Below are 15,003 nucleotides of genomic sequence, written 5' to 3' on the forward strand. Positions count from 1 at the left end.
AATAAAAAATTCCTCCCTGACTCCAATCAGGAATAGGTCCGCATCCGTGATGCGGAATGCCCACGGAACGGCGCCCGTGTATTGCGGCACGCAATATGGAAACAGGTCGAACACGCCAGTGTGAAAGAGGCCTTAATCGTCTATGAAAACAATGGACATGGTCATTGAAGCTTGAGACACTAACACGGAGATAGTCCAAAAAATTTTCAGGGTGTTTTCAAAGTTCTTTATAGGCCTCATGCACACGACCGTTGTTGTGCCCCGTGTCTGTTGTTCCGTTTTCCGTGATTTTCTGCGGACCCATTGACTTTCAATGGGTCCGTGGAAAACTCAGCTAATGCACCGTTTGTCATCCGCGTCCGTGATCTGTGTTTCCTGTCCGTGAAAAAAATAAGACCTGTCCTATTTTTTTCACAGATAACGGTTCGCGGACCCATTCAAGTCAATGGGTCAGTGAAAAAACACGGAGGCACACAAGATTGTCATCCGTGTCCGCGTCCGTTTTTTTCCTATCATTTGCATGGCAAACTAGACTTTGATTTTTTTTACTTTCCTTCATGTCTGGAGATCCTCCAAAAATAATGGAAGACACACGGAAACAAAAACGGACACGATCACCGAAACCCCTTTTTGCGGATTGCAAAAAAATACTGTCGTGTGCATGAGGCCATAAAGTGTAGAAAACACACCGCGTGTCATTCGGGCTGATGTATTGGGATGCACCTAATGTCGCCGTCTTCTTTGACGTATGCAAGCCATTCTCATGTGTCTGAGTCTCCAGGACACGAGCAGGCAGCATAGTTCCACTTCCAGCAAAGAGATTCAAAATCACATAATCCGGATCCATTACTGTAATCCGTCTTTAAAACACACAAAAAGGGGTCCGTTGTGTTCCGTTATGAATCAATCCGATTCTTGATCCGAACGGATTGAAAACAGAACGGAAATAACAAACGCTGATGTTAACTCAGCCTAAGGCCTCATGCACACGACCGTTGTGTGCATCCGTGGCCGTTGTGCCGTTTTCCGTTTTTTTTCGCGGACCCATTGACTTTCAATGGGTCCATGGAAAAATCAGAAAATGCACCGTTTTGCAGCCGAGACCGTGATCCGTGTATCCTGTCCGTCAAAAAAATAAGACCTGTCCTATTTTTACGGACAACGGTTCACAGACCCATTCAAGTCAATGGGTCCGTGAAAGAACACGGATGCACACAAGATTGGCATCCGTGATCCGTAGGTTACTTTCATACAGACAGATCCGAAGATCCGTCTGCATAAAAGCTTTTTCAGAGCTGAGTTTTCACTTCGTGAAAACTCAGATCCGACAGTATATTCCAACACATAGGCGTTCCCATAGTGATGGGGACGCTTCTAGTTAGAATATACAACATTGGTGGCAGTGTGCGGCCTCCCCTGGCCCCCCTCCCTCTATTGCAATAAGAACATTGGTGGCAGTGTGCGGCCTCCCCCGGCCCCCCCCTCCCTCTATTGTAATTAGAACATTGGTGGCAGTGTGCGGCCTCCCCCGGCCCCCCTCCTTCCCTCTATTGTAATAAGAACATTGGTGGCAGTTTGCGGCCTCCCCCGCCCCCCCCCCCCCCCCCCCCCCCCCGATCATTGGTGGCAGTGGAGTTCCGATCGGAGTCCCAGTTTATCCGCTGGGGCTCCGATCGGTAACCATGGCAACCAGGACGCTACTGCAGTTTGGGGCGGGGGAAGCCGCACACTGCCACCATTGTTCTTATTACAATGGAGGGAGGGGGGCCGGAGGAGGCCGCACACTGCCACCAATGTTCTAATTACAATAGAGGGGGGAGGGGGGGCCGGGGGAGGCCACACACTGCCACCAATGTTCTTATTACAATAGAGGGAGGGAGGGGGGCCGGGGGAGGCCGCACACTGCCACCAATGTTCCTATTATAATAGAGGGAGGGAGGGGGGGGGGGCCGGGGCAGGCCGCACACTGTGCCACCAATGTTATTAATACAATAGAGGGAGGGAGGGGGGCCGCACTGGCAACCAATGATATTCAAACTAGGGAGAGGGTGGGGTCTGCCCCCTGCTGCCTGGCAGCCCTGATTTCTTACAGGGGGCTATGATACGCACAATTAACCCCTTCAGGTGCGGCACCTGAGGGGTTAATTGTGCTGATCACGGCCTCCTGTAAGAGATCGGGTGCCGCCAGGCAGCAGGGGGCAGTCATGTACACAGTTTGTAGTATATTCTAACTAGAAGCGTCCCCATCACCATGGGAACGCCTCTGTGTTAGAATATACTGTCGGATAAGAGTTTTCACGATGTAACTCATATCCGACAGTATATTCTAACATAGAGGCGTTCCCATGGTGATGGGGACGCTTCAAGTTAAAATATACCATCGGATTGGAGAAAACTCCGATCCGATGGTATAAAAGAGACTCCAGACTTTACATTGAAAGTCAATGGGGACGGATCCGTTTGCAATTGCACCATATTGTGTCAACGTCAAACTGATCCGTCCCCATTGACTTGCATTGTAATTCAGGACGGATCCGTTTGGCTCCGCACGGATCCTCCAAAAATCAAGGAAGACCCACGGACGAAAAAACGGTCACGGACCAACGGAACCCCGTTTTGCGGACAGTGAAAAAATACTGTCGTGTGCATGAGGCCTAAGGCTACTTTTACACTAGTGGTTTTTGCGGATCCGTCATGGATCTACAAAAACGCTTCCGTTACCATAATACAACTGCATGCATCCGTCATGAACGGATCCGGTTGTATTATGTCTTCTATAGCCATGACGGATCTGTCATGAACACCACTGAAAGCCAATGGGGACGGATCCGTTTTCTGTTGTGCCAGAGAAAACGGATCCGTCCCCATTGACTTACATTGTGTGCCAGAATGGATCCGTCTTGCTCTGCACCACATTGCAGCGTTTTTCTGTCCGCGACGGGGACACAACCAATCGGAACGCATTCTGGTGCATTCCGTTTAGGGTGCTTTCACACTAGCGTTATACTTTTCCGCCATAGAGTTCCGTCCTAGGGGCTCAATACCGGAAAAGAACTGATCAGTTTTATCCCCATGCATTCTGAATGGAGAGCAATCCATTCAGGATGTCTTCAGTTCAGTCTTGCCTTTTCAGGACAGAGATAATACCGCAGCGTGCTCCAGCCAAAATTCCGGAACACTTGACGGAATGCGGCATTTTTTCCCATTGAATTGCATTAATGCCGGATCCGGCCTCGAGTGTTCCGGCAAAACTGGTCCATTTTTGCGATCTGCCCATGCTCAGACCACAAAAAAAATTAGAAAAAAAATAAATGCCGTATCCGTTTTTTCGGATGACACCGGAGAGACGGATCCGGAATTTCAATGTATTTGTCATCCTGATCCGCCTGACAAATGCCATCAGTTTGCACACGTTTTGACGGAAGCGGCAGGAAGTTCCGGAATCCTCTGCCGCAAGTGTGAAAGTATCCTCAGTCCAGTTTAGTCCCCAATGAGGACAAAACTGAAGCGTTTTCTTCCGCTATTGAGATCCTATGACGGATCTCGATTTCTGAATTGAAACCGCTAATGTGAAAGTAGCCTTGACCAGTGCCATTTTTTATTGGTGATTTTTCTTTTAGAGGGAAATATTCTTCACATAACTCCTAACATGAAGAGGAGAGCCCCCTGTGCAGCTCACACACAGCCCCTCTTATCTGTCAGCACTGAACGCCTCTGCTGCATGGTCTTATTTCCCAATGTCACTGAGGGACCTCTCAGAAGACAACTTCCGGTATCTCACATGACGCACTTCCTGTTCTCATTAACGACGCTACAGTCGCCATATTTACTGTGGTCAGACGCATTTCAATTTCTAGTTAAAATACCTCTAACAATTCACCATTGCGAGCCATTCACGACCAAAATAACATTGTTTAACGACATTTCACCTGTTACGAATTTACAAGTCATGAAATAAGAGACAGTGAGCAGTACTCTGAGAAATCAGAGTCAAATACATAGGCTGCGTAGTCTTCGTTTCAGTGGCAAGGACTACAATTCCTGGGGTGCTTTGAGCCGTGGGCATGCGCACTAATTCTTTCCGCGCCCCTCCCTGGCGCAGTGGCTTGTGGGCCAGGTCAATGGTTGCTTAGCGGTGGTGCCGGTTGTGGAGAGCAGTGGCCGCCCACCTCCTGTCCCCTCCATTCATCGCCCGTCACAGGCCTGAGACATGGAGGCGCTCATCCCGGTGATCAACAAGCTGCAGGATGTCTTCAACACTGTGGGGGCCGACGTCATCCAGCTGCCGCAGATCGTGGTGGTGGGGACCCAGGTGGGTTATGGTGGGGCTCATAAAGGTAGCGGAGGAGACTAAAGGTGATATGTCAGCGGGGGATCTCCTTTATTGACAGGGGCAGTGGTAACATTGGTATGGCCCATTGGATGTTATTTATTATGACATGGAGGTCAGCCCTGAGGCTGCAAACAGTGTTCCCCCATTACCATCAAGTGCTATCTATCTCTCTGTCTGTCATATATCTCAGCTATCTAATATATATATATATATATCTCCTCTTGAAAGTGCTATAATATTGGAATTTTGCTGATTTCATCCAATATAAGGGAGACCATTCACCAATTCCTCCCAAAGCAGGTGGCAGGCCTGGCACATCTACTCGCCGTTAATGATAAAACTCAAATTAAGCACCCATTTACATGCCATCATTTAGCCTCTGGATTTGGTTGTGGCTCCTCCATCACCGGCGGCCACGTGGTCTCCACCTCCAGTTGATTTTGGAGGGAGGCCATACTGTTGGTTGCGTGGGTGGTGGTCCAAGACCTCAACTGCACCAAGAATGGACATGTCCTTTCATCATTTCTCAATGTCTGTGTGGACGCTGCTGGAAGACGCAGCGGGGCGAAACCACAGCGAGTCCACCACAATGCGATTTAGGCTACTTTCACACTAGCGTTCGGGCGGATCCGTTCTGAATGGATCCGCTCATAATAATGCAGACGGAGGCTCCGTTCAGAACGGATCCGTCTGCATTATTTTTAGCATAGAACAGCTAAGTGTGAAAATAGCCTAGTACGGATCCGTCCAGACTTTCAATGTAAAGTCAATGGGGGACGGATCCGCCTGAAGATTGAGCCACATTGTGGCATCTTCAAACGGATCCGTCCCCATTGACTTACATTGAAAGTCTGGACGCATCCGCACGCCTCCGCACGGCCAGGCGGACACCCGAACGCTGCAAGCAGCGTTCAGCTGTCCGCCTGTCCGTGCGGAGGCGAGCGGAGCGGAGGCTGAACGCCGCCAGACTGATGCAGTCTGAGCGGATCCGCCTCCATTCAGACTTCATCAGGGCTGGACGGCTGCGTTCGGGTCCGCTCGTGAGCTCCTTCAAACGGAGCTCACGAGCGGAAACCCGAACGCTAGTGTGAAAGTAGCCTTAAAAAAAAAAAACGTGACTGTGTCATAATCTGATGTGTGAACACAGCCTAAGGGGGAAAAAAATAAATAGCTCTTCTATACTGATAAACTTTTGGAAAGTGCTGTCACCCACTGAAGCTGCGGAGGTACAACGCATCAGGGGCGCCTGACAGATCATAGGATTGCATTGTAGGAGACTGGAAGAGCGCCGGATTCACTATACAGCTGCCTCACCGATTCATATTCGGTGCCATTCTCCACAAGTGTCTCGGGGTATGTTCACGTCACATAATGGATTTTTGGCACGGGTTGCCCAAAACTGCACGCTGAAACCGCCGCCCACGCTTCATGTGGTCGAGGATTTTTCATGTGCAGTTTTCCCAGCCACGCCAAGAATTTACGTGTCCATTCTTGATGGTGGTTATTGGGCGGACACCTCGAAAAGCCGTGGCAGGAGCTGCTCACTGTTTAGTGCCATTCAGTGGAGCTACTGAGAGCAGGACCGCAGCTATCAAGTGTCAGGAGTCACTAACGTGTCCATACTTCCCCAAACATTATTGGGGGGGGGTGATTTATTTAGACAGGCGTTTTATGCGCCGGTCTTAATAAGCCGCTGCGCTGACGGTGGATCTGCCAAATTTATGTGAAGACACTGGCCTCTACATAAGATCCTCCGCCGCTTCTAGATCTAAGGAAGTTTCCTTGCTGTCTTACATTTAGACCATTTTCTACTCCTAAACCGGGCATAGAAATTGATGAATGAGACGGGCCCCGCCCATGCCACGCGGCGGGGAAGAAGTTGCAGATTCTGCCGCAAAATGGCGCGCGACAGGATCTGCTCCAGATGTACGCCACAAAAGTAGCGTATATCTGTTTGTAAATGACCCCCTATTTATTTATGCGCTATATATCTATAGGGTATTTTTTGCCCTGTACGGTTGCTTCTGAATTCGGGTTTCTGCCATGCCAGGGACTGATGCTTCATCGCTGTGATTTTTGGGCTGCTGTTGACTTTTGCTTTTAATTTTTATAGGATTTAGCGTACGGCTACACAGATTTTTGGGTGCAACGTGTTTTGTGCCCGTGTTGCACCAAAGTGATTCTAGTGATTTTCTTTCTGTGCTGTTATGTATCTGATTCATGGGCACCCCTTGGGCCCTGGGAACAGGTGGCGAGCGGACATAAGGGTCTCTTCCCCTTGGTGTGATAAGGGAAGAGTAGTAAAGTGGGCATCTGTAAGGCAACCACTATACGACCTATGGGAGCCAATCCTAGCGATATACCATTGGCGGGGGAATATCCGATTTGTCAGTGTCACACAGGTTCGGTTCTGGGTTGGATGCTTCTTCTCAGTTCTGTAGTAGACGGGCAGATAAACGTACTGATATAAACACCTTTAACGTCCTGATTTTTAGCCAGAACGAGGGGAAAAAAATAAGAAAATCCCTTTCTTGTGACATTACCAGCAGATGGAGAAGGGCAGCAGCAGTTTGTATTATATACACTAAACTATAGGGCAGGCATCCTCATGTTTTAGAAGTCTTCTACAGAATGAAAGCAGAGGTGTCATTGGTTGCTATGGACAACTGCTCCGCTCACACCAGTGTTTTTTTTTTTGTTTGTTTTTTTGTTTTTTTTTAATGCTTTTCCAATGTGTGTGATATGCTGTGCCAGGACCGCTGGTGCTCCCCCCTCTTCCAGGGTTCTTGGTGCTTGGTCAGGAAATATGCATCAGGACGTCACAGGAGCAGGTAAAAATACAGGCGTGATGACGGTTGTCAGGGTAAGGGTCAGTCCTTAGGGCTTATTCCATTTCAGTCCATATGCAGAACCATTCACTTCAATGGGTCCGTAAAAAAACTGAAATGACTCCATGTCCTATTCTTATCCGTGTGTCAAACAGACATCATCCGTTTTGTTTATTTTTTTTTGCGTACCACGAAATACATGTGAGTTTGTGCATGAGACCTCATACAGTGGTGCCCAGGCTCTGCAGCTGCTGCGGAACTACAACCCCTAAAAGCCTTGGCTGCAAGGGCATGCATGGAGTTATGACAGCATGACATTTCTTAAAGGGGTACTCCTGACCACAGATATTGATGACCTATCCTCAGGATAACTCATCAATATCAGATCAGTGGAGATCTGACACGATCAGCTGTTTCATGCTGCCACAGTGCCGGGGTCTATGCTGTGTCCTGAGGATAGGTCATCAGTATCTGTAGCCCAGAGAACCCCTTTTAGTAACCAATCACAATCTACAATACAATGGCTGCAGAGGCACATGTTGGACAGCTGTGGTCTAAAATGTTGGAAGAACAAACAAAAAAATTGGGCAATTGCCTACAGGAACCAATCAGACCATTGTCACATCGCAGGGCCCCTGGTGACCAACTGAATGTAGACCCATGCCCATTTTCCAGCTTTTTTTATATATTATATATATATTGTACCAGCACGGCCGCCACTGCTGCATTGCAGGGTGGTTGTAACCATGGAAACGAGCAGTGTATAATGTGATGGAAAAATGAATTGAGGCAGTAAAGGAGTCAATAAGGACAATCACAATACATTAGTAAGTGCCTTGTAGTAACTTTGTCTACATGATAAATGCCATTTGCTGAAGTGAGACAACCCTTTGGAGGGGTTCTGCCGTTTAGATATTGATGACCTATTCTGAAGATAGGTAATCAATATGAGTTTGGCGGGGTCTGACCCACCCCCACCAATCAGCTGTTAGCGGCAGGGACCACAAACACAACAATTTAAAGGAAGCCGGAGGCCGTGTCATCTGACGTCTTCTCCTGGATGCCCCTTTTATGTATGAACTGGAGATGACAAGCCAGTTACATAAGACGGCTGATTTCCTCGGCTTGCCGTCTTGTGAGTGTGCCGGTAGCTGAGGGCAGGCCGTGCTGTGAGATTGAATGACACGGGAGGAGGATTCCTCCATAGATACAAGGCTCCTGACCCTCACAAGGTTACAGGCTCCACAGCGTGATTACTAATGGTGTCTGCTTGGCCTGTCTACTCCACTCATTAACCCATTTGGATCATATGGCTGACCCTCCCTCTCTGTGAAAGGATTCCACGTCCTGGAGCTCCAGCTGTTGCAAAAATACAACTTCCATCATGCCCAGACAGTCTACAGCTGTCAGGACATTCTGAGAGTTGTAGTTTTGCTACAGCTGGAGGGCCACGAGTTAGATGTCCCAGTATGTTCTAAGATTCGGATATTCCGCCCCCTGACAAATACATCAAGTGTTTCTAATATGCTGGCCCTCAAAACCCATAGTGATGTAGTCCTGTAGCAGTGACATGGCGGTGTGAACTCTCCTGGCGTGTAGGCAGTTTTTAGTATTTGGAGTATTTTGGACAAACCACCTGGAAGCCAAAATCGGGTAAGTTCCCTCAGTACACACAATAGGGGATCAGATTTTGGTGGAGGTCTTATGGTCGGCCTATTTTATTTGGAGTGTTTAACTTGTATAACTTTTGTCAGTCAGCTCTTGTCTGTATCTGTTTGTGGGAAAGCTTGGTAGACTATAGCAGACCAGTAAGAACTCTCATAGACCAAAACTTAAATTAGGCGCCTGAGGCAAATTTTTTATGGCATTGGCTCTGAGCTCCTAGGATTTGTCCAGCCTTCTATTACAGCTTCCACATCGGTTGACATCCAGCTTTCCCAGACACCTGAAGGAGTCTGTCCTACTATGCAGTGATACCTTGCCACCCCACCCCATGTCACTTTATAACTATGGGAAATGTAATGTCAGCCATATTCCTTATCAATAATGTCGGCCATTTTGAGACAGCTCTTTACTTATATCTGTGCCTGGTGATGACTGAGGTTGCGTGTACTGCTGACATGTCTGTGTTTTCCAAGCTGCCCCCCCCCGCATTGTGTTGTCACATCACCTGCCTGTCATAGTGTTTCCCTCCAGGTTCTTCCTTGCTCTGTCACTGGGTTAGAGTGCACCAGGCACGTCCATAGAGCCGCCTGCTCTGCAGCTTCATACATGTGCCCCGGGCACAAACAATAACAATAACCCAGGTCTAGTTTAAAAGTCTGGCGCAAAGTTGATTTTGCGCAAACATTTCATAAATGTTTTATTTTATTTTTTCTTTCCTCCGCTCTTACTACGTTTTAAGAAGTGCTTAGCATAAGGGTGTGTCTTCCACCACCTGAGACATTTACAATAATTTCCAGAAAACTGGTGTTATAACTGAAATCTACTCACTCAGCTTTCCCAGATACAGGTATACAGTCCATTCGGAAAGTCTTCAGACTGTCAGAGGACTGCCATTTTTAGGTCTCCCTAGAGATGTTCGATTGGGTTCAAGTCAGGACTCCTATGTTGTTTTAGCTGTGTGCATTGGGTCGTTGTCCTCTTGGAAGGTGAACCAGAGGTCCAGGCACTCTGGATCAGGTTTTCATTAAGACTATCCCGTACTTCGTTCCATTCAGCTTTCCCTCAACCTTGATGGTCACCCTGTCCCAGCTGCTGAACCCCTTCCCCAGCATGATGCTGCCACCACCATGTTTCACTTTAGGGCTGGTATTGGACAGGTGACAAGCAGTGCCTGGTTTTCTACAGACACGACTCTTAGAATTGAAGCCTAAAAAGCTCAATCTTGGTTACATCAGACCAGAGAATCTTGTTTCTCATGGCTTGAGACCCCTTTAGGTGCTTTTTGCAACCTCCAGGGATACTTTCATGTGTCTTTTACTGATCAGAGGCTTTTTTTTCTGGCCACGCTGCCATAAAGCTCAGAGTGATGGATCTGTGCCTCCTCACAATTCTGTCTCTGAGCTCCACAGGCAGTTCTTTCCTCCTCATTGCTTAGCTCTTGCTCTGATATGCATTGCCAGCTGTGATAAACAAAGGAGAGGGGAGAGAGAGGGGGGGCGCAGAGGTCGCAATAAAACCTATACAAGCGTCATAGACACCTGTTCAGGCCATTTTACTCCCTGGAAAAAGACTTGTGTATTTTTACACATGGTCTTTTTCTAGTCTGGAGCGCTGTGTCAGAAGCTACCAGGTCCAGTCCAGCACACATGAAGCCCCACCCCTCACGGACATCTCTCTCACCAGGAGCAGCTCCAGACTACATTGTGGTTACAGGACCTGTGGTGATGTCACAGTCATGTGATCAGCCATGTGTGTGGGAGGAGTTAGGGGAACACAGGCTCCGTGTAGGACTGTGCTGGTGGAGAATGCAGAATGGAAGGTGTGTATAAAGTGGGGCTATCTCAGTGTAACCAGTCTACCGTACAGTTTTCTGTGTGTAATGTGCACACAGTAGTTCTATCTGTGTAATGGACATGTAGCAGAGCTGTGTGTGTGCAATGTTTATATAGTAAACTATCTGTGTAATGGGCGCGTGGTAGAGCTGTGTATGTAATATGTATATAGTAGCGTCGGGTGGGCGCAGTGCATTGCAGCTTATCATGCATGAGGGACCGTGCTGCTTCACTTTTCCTCAAGGGGCGATCTCTCGCAGTCAGGATTTCTGTGCACTTCCCAAATGCGGCAACCTATGAATCGTCACATAAGCTATTATGCTCCTGGTAGGCTTCTAAGGACCTTCAAAGGAGACGTGCAAAATAGTGACGTACCGTCACAATAGGTGAAATACGATTTATTATACTCACAAACATATAAGCTTAAAAAGCCTTAAAACAAAACAGCAAAGCCTCGTGTTCATACCCGACCCGGGTTTCACTTGACGCTTCGTCTGGGGCAACGTATCTTGATTTTTTATTTGGTGCAGTGTCCAGTCAAGAGGTAGAAACAGTTCAAAGATGAATAAGGGGTCATTGAGACAACCGTATCCTTTTTGCGGTCCGCAGAAAACGGATATCGTTGGTGTGCGTTCCGCGTATTGCGGAATGGCCAGCCCAGTGATAGAAGTGCCTATTCTTGTCAGCAAAATGAAGAATAGGACATGTTTTTTTTTCGGGGGAGTGGAACGGAATTATGAATGTGGACAGCACACTGTGTGCTGTCTGCATCTTTTGCAGCCCCATTCAAATGAATGAGTCCACATCCATCCCTCAAAATTGCAGAACGGATGCCGACAAAAATATCCGATCGTGTGAATGGGTCCCTAAGGGCTCATGTACATGGCTGCAATATACGGGCACCGGCAGTGTGCACTCCATATAATGTATTGACTTGAATGAGTCCGCAAGATGTGGAGCGGAGGCACGTATCGGAAGCCCATGGTCCGGGCCCCCGCACTGCAAAAAAACAGAACAGCGCTGAGACCCGTGCGTTGCGAACCATTATTTGTGGTCCACAGCACGGACACAGGGCACACGCGCTCGTGTGCATGTCCTAAGAAAAAGAGCTAAATTTCAAGTGTCAGCAAAGTATATGAATACTTGTCCACGCAAAATGTTAGTTTTTCCTTTTTAATAAGTTAGTAAAAATGTCCAAAATTCTGTTTTCACTTTGTCATTATGGGGTATTGGGGGCAGATCGATGGGGGGAAAAACTTTAAGTTTTGTAAAAAATCAGACGGCTAACTGTATATGGACTAATAAATGCCGAGTGCACTGGATAAACCCCTGTACACATCGGGGTAAATGGAGAAAACAACTAGAAATGCTTCTGATATCTCGGCTCTCAAGGCAATTAATCTGAGTACTATATTAATTTTACTATATCTCATTATGTTATTGATTTTGGCCATTTTACAGTGATCTATTAAATGTTTATTAACTTATTCTTTCAATGGCTCATCCTGTCATTACTTTTTGCCTTGAGCGCCTAGATATCAGAATCCTTTCTAGATTTTTATTTTATTTTAAAGGGGTTCTGCACTTTCATTTAACTGACGATCTATCCTCTGGATAGATCATCAGCTTCTGATCGGCGGGGGTCCAACACCCGGGACCCCTGACAATAAGCTATTTGAGAAGGCAGCGGCGCTCCAGCAGCGCCGCGGCTTTCTCACTGTTTACTGCCGGCTCACTGACGTCACGACTAGTATCGACTAGCATGGGCGGGGCTAAGCTCCATTCAAGTTACCAGAGCTTAGCCCCGCCCACGCTAGTCGATACTAGTCGTGACGTCAGTTGGCCGGCGGTAAACAATGAGAAGGCCGCTGCGCTGCTGGAGCGCCGCTGCCTACTCAAACAGCTGATCGTCGGGGGTCTGACGCCCGGGACCCCTGCCGATCAGAAGCTAATGATCTATCCAGAGGATAGATCGTCAGTTAAATGAAAGTGCAGAACCCCTTTAAGTTTTATTTTAGCTCAAGGCCCCAACATAAAATGTGAAAATGTCTGAAGACTTTCCGAAAGCATTAACAGATATTGCTGGCTCCTCCACCCACCCAGAATGGGCCCCATCTGCTCATTGTATTATCACATTAGGGAACACTTACCTCTGAATATTACATGGATCTCATGTAGTAAGTATATCAAAGAAATCTTACATTTCATGGTTCTGAGGAAGAAGTAACCAGGAAAGGGCTGGGATTTCAGATTGTGTCCCTGCTCCCAACCTCCTCCCTGAAGTGCAGCATGACTGCTGTCTGGTGAGCTATTAAACGGGTAGTCGGACTAGTACATACTTACTGTATGAGATCTGGCAGAACATATGTCTTCAATTAGTCATGTAAAAAATGCTCCTGTGTCTGTCTAGATATTGCTGTTACATATGTGTTATTGCGCCCCCTACTGTTCTCTTGATTCCCTCTCAGAATGTCCAGTCCACCTCATGTGCTAGTTCTGGTGGTCACACATGCTTGGGAGCTAAGCTTCATCGCAAGGATCCTTGTCTACGTGGTGGCGGGGTTATTCCTGCTATGGTACAGGCTAGCCAGTAACAATCCGCGTGGTAGAAGAGACGTCTTCTCACTGACACTGGACTCGCGAGATCTGAGTGGGAATATAAAGAGCACCAGGCAGCGGCGTGACAAATATTTCAGAAATATCTACAGACCCCTTCCCCCAGCATGGGCGGGCCCGCTGTGGTAGTCATACTTACCTGATCGTCAACACTGCGTCGCTGCCCCGATGGATCTGCAGGTCCCAGATCTCCCTGCATCAACACCCAGTTTGACACGGGTCGCGTGACTGCTGCAGCCAATGACTGTGCACAGGGGTGATGTCACTGGGTCACATTGCCCCCCGCACCCCCACTGATTTCATTCAGCCACCAGAAATTGAAGCACAGGGTCCTGTCCATTGAGTAGTGGCCATGCCGAGGTACTTCAGCCGAGCTTCTAGCCAAGTGAATAGGAGTGGGCCTGCACCAGAAACTACACAATGTCAAAAACCTTCCACCCACTGTATAGTTTCAAGTGCCAGTTGCTGCTGATCACTGGGGGTGCTGAGTGTCAGACCACCACTGAACTGATATTGATTACCTACCTGAGGATAGGCCATCAATATCTAAGCTTCGGTATACCCTTTTATTTCAGGATGTAATCTATATACAGAAAGCTCCCCCTAGTGGTGGCTGCAGGCAGTCAGAATTGTATCCTTCAAGTCTATTTTGGAGGATTTGCAGCTCTGTGTTCGAAAAATAGAGCTCCGGTCACAATAAAGAGATATCCTGTGGTAATGTTCCCCAATTATCTGCTTTTCCCCAATTCCGGTGCAGACATTGTACAGAATTTTTTTATTTATAATTTTTTTTTTTTTTTTTTTTTCTGTTTACAGAGCAGCGGTAAAAGCTCCGTCCTAGAAAGCTTAGTTGGCCGTGATCTGCTCCCCCGAGGCACAGGCATAGTGACGAGAAGACCCCTGATCCTACAGCTGGTTCATGTATCCACTGATGATCGGCGCAAAACCTCTGGAGAGGAGAATGGTAATGAATGTCTCTTCTGTTACATATTTTATGTGGACTAAAGCCTCTAACGTTGTGCTGTGTACAGAAGAGGATGATTAGGGTTGTAGTATGCACAGTGTGAACGATCGGGTCTTCACAGGAATACGCCCCTTGTAGGTAGCTCTGTAATACAGCCGATATGAACAGACCTACCCAGATTACAGCCTGTGTAATTCCATATTCTCTGTATAACGTTAAATGAAGGGGCCGCCATGATCATGCTGGGTCTCCTCCCTGGCTAGTAGAGGGATATCCTGAGTGGGGGTACCGACACCCTTCTCTTAAAGGGGGTATTTTCGTGACCTATCCTCAGGATACGATTAGCGGGGGGACCAATCTTTCGGCACCTGTGCTGATCAGCTGTTTGAGGAAGCCGCAGTGCCTCCCTTGAGCGATGTGGCCTTCTCGTAGCTTACCAAGCACAGCGCCGTATAGTGGCTGCACTTGGTATTGCAGTTTCGCCCATTCACTTGACCTGATAATAGAGGCATATTGACATGGCTTGTCCAGTTGAGACAACCCCGTTTATCGCTTGGTAGTGGTATGGCTTTGTGGCACCAGCCCTGTAAATCTGTTGTCATAATCATGAACCAGGAAGCTCAGGATTGACTTGCTTATTGGCTCCACTAGCAATGGAACATATAATCATAAGTGCTCTCTGCGGGGACAGAGCTGCAGGAAGGACAGGTTCGGTTTCCCGTAAGAGCTGCTTTGTGGTCAGCCAGAAAAAAAATAATTTTCCTG

At 47.7% G+C, this 15,003-nt stretch overlaps 1 protein-coding gene across 2 annotated transcripts in view; it reads left to right on the forward strand.

Moving 5' to 3' along the window:
* Window positions 1-4,073: 4,073 nt before the first annotated feature.
* Window positions 4,074-15,003, forward strand: part of DNM1L (dynamin 1 like) — an 84,302-nt gene continuing 73,372 nt past the window's right edge. For both annotated transcript variants that reach the window (XM_044281156.1, XM_044281157.1), the window contains exons 1-2: window positions 4,074-4,312; window positions 14,091-14,238. In XM_044281156.1, the coding sequence (XP_044137091.1) occupies window positions 4,211-4,312; window positions 14,091-14,238 (250 nt within the window). In that variant the 5' untranslated portion in view covers window positions 4,074-4,210. The remainder of the gene's footprint in view (window positions 4,313-14,090; window positions 14,239-15,003) is intronic.

The sequence above is a fragment of the Bufo gargarizans genome, chromosome 2 (assembly GCF_014858855.1).
Source record: "Bufo gargarizans isolate SCDJY-AF-19 chromosome 2, ASM1485885v1, whole genome shotgun sequence".
Lineage (NCBI taxonomy): Eukaryota > Metazoa > Chordata > Amphibia > Anura > Bufonidae > Bufo > Bufo gargarizans.